We start from the raw sequence: 5,718 nt of genomic DNA on the forward strand, positions 1-5,718 counted from the left end.
TAGATGCTACTATGATTGATCACAAGACCTAGTGACAGAAGGTGCAAGTAATCTACAGGTAATGACTAGCTAGTGTGTTTTTACATCTCTATCCAGAAAGTGCACACTGCAATTGCTTGAACTTAATTTGTGAACTTTGTACAACTGACAATGTTAAATGGATATACACTAGTAGTGCGTTTCATTTATTAATCTCTATAAATATACGTAGTGTGTTTCATTTATTAATAAAATGTACTTACTCTATTTCATACTAATTGCCCTTCATATTAAAAATAGGTATCCCAATTTAATTATCTAATTTATAAAATCAAACAAAAATTTATTATATTTTTCTTTTTCTAATTTAATATTAAATAATTATATAATAAAAATAAAATAATAATAATTAAATTTAGAATTTTAAAATATTATTAAAAGAAATATATGATAAAGTAATCTGAAACAAAGAAAGTAAAATATACACATTCTAATTTCTATCTAGTATTATTATTATATATAAAAGCGGCCTTGATTAAAAAAAGAGATAGAACCCGTTTAGATTGACTTATAGGTTATTTATAAATTGTTTTTAATTTTATTAAGTGTTTGATTGATTAATTTAAAGTTATTTTATATTTAAAATAAGCTATAATAAATAATTAAATTTATTTAACTAGATTTATTTTAAACAATTTATAAATTAAAAATAATTTATAAATCAAAAAAATAAATTAAATTACACCTATTTATTTATACCTTATAAATAATTTTCAATTTAAAAATTAATTAAAATAAATCTATCAACAGACTCTAAAGCCTTGAAAGTGGATAGAGGGAGTTGATAAAATATCTATCGTGGGCAAAACAGTAATAAGGACTTGGCTCGAACATTGAGAAAGCATGGCACTTTAAAAATAGGTGGTCCCGATCCATTGTACCTAATTGAAACAATGAATCTTAGCACTTAATCCTATCTCATCGAAAGGCTAACATTTGTCCACGACAGTTACCTATCAACCTTTGATTAAGGCGACACCTTATGGTTTCCAAAGCATCCACGATGACCTCTTTATATCCGTCAGATAAGAAAACGATCCAACGGTGTTTGTTCCATTAAGCTGCTTCCTCTCTCTCTCTCTTTGTAACATTCACGTCCCGCTATTTTTTCTTTTTTTTGTGTCAGAGTCAGATAAATATATCTGAATTTTCTTACAATACAAGACTGACTATACTCCCCCCTTAAATTAACTCAATCTAAACTTGTTTTTGAGTGTAGAGGAAAATGCAAGAGCAAGCGACAAGTTCCATTGCGGCTAGTTCTATACCTTCAAGTAGTGAGAGATCTTCTAGTTCAGCTCTACATCTTGAACTCAAAGAAGGTACTAATATTTTTACCTTTTCTTTTAAATTCTAAATTCAACTTGTGGTATTTAATTGTGAAGCATTAATGTAGTAAGTCTATTTAATTAATTTCGATAAAGTTGGGTTCTTGGGGGAAGAAGAATGGTGGACTAATTTATATTTAGTGAAAGAGGGTTCAGTTTTACCTTCATCATTCAATTTTTAGGACGTTATCTAGCTTAGATTTCTTGTTGATTAGGTTCTCTTGGAGGGAAAAAACTCGATTTTTTTTTTGAGTTTCTGAGGTGGGTTTTGAAGAGAATGTGTGATTTTTTTTGAGTTTCTGAGGTATGGTTGAGATTTGAAATGGTTGGGGTGAAAGGATGTTAAAGAGTAAATTTCGTTTTGTATTTGTGAAGGTATGGAGAGTGATGATGAGATCAGAAGAGTGCCGGAGATGGGAGGAGAAGCCACCGGAAACACGTCAGCTTCTGGCAGAGATGGAATTTCCACCACCGGTCAAGTTCAACCATCAGCTGGGACTCAAAGGAAGAGAGGAAGAAGCCCAGCTGACAAAGAAAACAAAAGGTTAAAAAGGTAAAAACAACAATAAAACATAAAGTGGTCTTCCAGCTCATGACTCATGCCACGTAGGTGAATCCACTTGTCATTTCTTGACCCACCTGACGTGTCAGTGTTATGGGCCTCCACACTTTGTTTGACTTTTTTTTTAATCAATGGCACTTTAGTTAATCTTTTTTTTTTTTTTTGTGGGGCGAGTGAAAAAGGTTACTGAGGAATAGAGTGTCAGCACAGCAAGCAAGGGAGAGGAAGAAAGCACACTTGATAGATCTGGAAGCAAGGGCGAAGGAATTGGAAACAAAGAATGCAGAACTTGAAGAGAGGTTGTCCACTTTGCAAAACGAGAACCAAATGCTTAGACATGTAAAATTTCCTCTCACTCCTACTACTTACTGCTATTTTGTTTTCTTAAGCACTAATCATGCCATCTTCAACTTTCACCAAACACATGCATGTACTTATGCATATCCAGTCACCAACAAGTATATGGATTTAATTTTCTTTCTTTTGCTTATTTTACAAGTATCTTTTCGGTATTTTGAAAAAAAAATTAAGCATTCAAAGTATAAGAACCATTTGTATTAGCAACAACCTTTAATTGGTACAATAAGGGTTGTAAAATTAAACTTTTAACTATGTATAACAAAGGTCGATTAACCAAAATAACGAAAAGAATTACTCATGTACCCTATTTGCTTGGGGGAATTGTATTTTAACACATGCTATCGGATCACAAGCGTTGTTTAATATGAGGATCATTGGCTAATTCTTACTATGTAAGTTTAAACAACATTTCTTGTCTTTAATGAACAATACTTTGAGATTACTTTTGTTATGAACTAATTAATCTCAATTATAAGATTTCTACAATCAGCTATTTATAAATGAATGGTGTATAAAAACATACCCGGTATATTCCCACAAAGTGGAGTTTGGGAGCATAGAGTGTACGTAACCTGACCCCAACATTGGAGGTAGAATGATGGTGTCTTGTAGATCCTCGACTCAAGGAAACCAGCCAAAGCTGTTTAGAAACAGAAAAACGGAAGTGAAAGTATAAAAAAATATTTTGAACAATAAATACATCAATATAATACAATAGTTGAAGTATAAAAAATAATAGATCGTAACAAAAATTGAAGGATAAGAAACTATAGAAGCAATACTATTATTTCTAGTATGGGTGGATAGAAAGACTAAATCATTACTATCTACTAATATCCTATCCTAATCTATGCCTTTCACTATTTCCTATCTAAGGTCATGTCCTTGATAAGTTGAAACTGTACCGTTTCTTGTTGAATCACTTCTTTCTGGTACTTTTTCGGCCTACCTCTACTTCTCTTGAAACCATCCATAGTGAACCTCTCACACCTCTGCAATAGTTTATTCGTGCATCTCTTTTTCACATATTCGAATCGCTTCACGCATCATGTCCTCCATCAAAACTATTTTCACTTTGTTTCGGATATCCTCATTTCTAATCTTATCTCTCCTAGTATGTCCACACATCCATTGCAACATCCTCATTTCTGCAACTTTTATTTTTTGAACGTAAGAGTTTTTGACTGCTCAACACTCTGCCCCATACGACATAATTGGTCTTACCAACACTCTATAAACCTTATCTTAAAGTTTTGGTGCACCTTATTATCACACAAGGATCCAGATGCAAGCGTCCATTTCATCCACCCTGTACCAATACAGTGAGTGACATCCTCGTCAGTCTCCCCATTTCGTTGGATAATAGACCCAAGATACTTGAATGGACTATTGCTTAAAACAGTTTAGAAGCTCTGTCATTCCTTTGGTTTAGCTGACCTTTATATTCGGCTTTCATTATGTCTCATCAATTATTTATCTAACATTGAAGAGGAGGAGACAAAGTATGAGCTATTAACAATATGGTATGACTTCAGCCTCCTGAAGTTACATTAGTATTATGTAATCTCTGGGCAGTAGAAATGTACTAGCTTCTGAACATGGATCAAAGCACTGCAATGTTCTAACGTTCTGTATGCTCAAATATACCTTTATACTGACCAATATGCGTGCTGAGCACTTAAGCCAGACAAATAGTGGATGAGTAAAGTGGTGTTGTAGCTTCCGTAGTATATTTGCTAGCAAGAAATGTGAAGAATTGCTTAATCATCCATGGATTATGATGTCTGCTTTTTACTGGTAGTTATTACCTTGTAGTAAATCTAAGAAATGGGCTCATGTTGTTTGGGAAGTGCAAATATTACTTAGGTACAGCTGGTAAAGGCTTGTCTTCATGAAAATGTAATACCAGTTACTGGTTCCTGTAAATTTCGATCTTGAGCATGTGTTGTATCTATACACATTCTTCAGCGTGTTTTTAAGTTACAAGGCGGTGCTATTTCATATCAACCCTTTCTAGATACACGCTTGTGTCTCTTGCCAGTTTGATTGGTTCTTATGTATTCTTCTGGCTTATTTCTGCCATCTCTTTTTCAAGTTAGCTGGGATTTGCAAGATTTAAAATAAGTATGAGTTAGACTCTTGTTCTTACTGAATATCAATTAAGACATCTTAGAAATCGCAACATTATTTGATTTTCAGCCTTGGATTTATCACGATTAAACTGCTCATGTTTGGAATGCTGCTGACACAACTGTTTTCAGTATTAGATGCTGCTAACTAACAAAATTGCATGTCCAAACAAAACATCAACTTCAAATCAATCTATTTCAAATCATGATTTTGTATCGCATGTCCAAACAGGCCCTAAGAATCTCCCACGACCAGACAAAAGGAGTTCAAAAAATGCTGCTTGATCTTCCGATGCAGTAAAATTGCTTGCTAGTTAGGAGATAGTCAAAAGAAAATGGTGTATATTTGGGGCTTGACTTCTTTTGTTAATATGCAGATACTGAAGAACACAACAGCAGGTGCACAGGAAGGGAGGAAGTAAACATATGATGGATCTTATCACTACAAGTACTGGATATGTCATTATGCTTGTTTAGATCCTATGTGGGCATTGAAGAGAGAATGTCTTCTGAATTTGAGAATGCATTGCTTGTTTGTGGGTGGATAGTTTGTCTTGTTCTGATTTGATGCATTTCATACATACTACTCTTTAGGTGTTGTGGATTAGCAGCAGAAAGTGAAGGATTGTAGCTATGTTAGTGAAGGACTAATGATTGAAGCCACCATCATTTGGCAAGTTGCATGGACTCTCTTGGATGATATATGCTGCAATTACTACAATCTCTACAAGCACTTCCTTATGAGTTAAAATTTTCATAAAAGAAACCAAATAGATGTACTGACAGAAATCGGTGTAAAATAATTTGTGCAATTAGCTATATTCAAATTTGTTTAACCTAAAATTCATTACTTTGGTTAATCAGTTAAATTGTTAGGATTGAAGTCGAGCAACGAAATTGATCCAAACCCGATTGATCTTTTGACAATGTAATTGAAATAAAGAGGTGACAGTAGAGAAGGAAATTGTATTTAAGTTGAAAAATAAAAAGAAAAAGAGATGCAGGAAGCCTATTGGCTATTTTGGTCCGGAAGATGGATGATCACACCCAAAATTAGTCCTAAAAAGAGCGCTACAATTAAAGAGAACAGGTTGTCTTCAAGATTAAGGATGCTTAAAAGCTATTGTTATTATCTATGACAGTTATATCAAAATATTACAAAATATCTCAGCTCCTAAATAACAATTATGAATATATATTATGAAGTATCTTGATTTCTCGCTGACTTTGTCAGTGTTAACAAATAATTCGAAATACCTCGACTTTTTTAGAATAGGTTCAAGTCAAATATGTTTTAGAC

At 33.3% G+C, this 5,718-nt stretch overlaps 1 protein-coding gene across 1 annotated transcript; it reads left to right on the plus strand.

The window, feature by feature from the left end:
- Window positions 1–1,163: 1,163 nt before the first annotated feature.
- LOC129889154 (transcription factor HY5) lies at window positions 1,164–5,148 on the plus strand. The gene is made up of 4 exons (XM_055964343.1): window positions 1,164–1,361; window positions 1,743–1,920; window positions 2,112–2,268; window positions 4,796–5,148. Exons 1-4 carry the CDS (start codon window positions 1,265–1,267, stop codon window positions 4,838–4,840), a joined length of 477 nt encoding a protein of 158 aa, XP_055820318.1. The 5' UTR covers window positions 1,164–1,264; the 3' UTR covers window positions 4,841–5,148.
- Window positions 5,149–5,718: the final 570 nt, after the last annotated feature.

This window comes from Solanum dulcamara, chromosome 5 (genome assembly GCF_947179165.1).
Source record: "Solanum dulcamara chromosome 5, daSolDulc1.2, whole genome shotgun sequence".
Taxonomy (NCBI): Eukaryota; Viridiplantae; Streptophyta; class Magnoliopsida; order Solanales; family Solanaceae; genus Solanum; species Solanum dulcamara.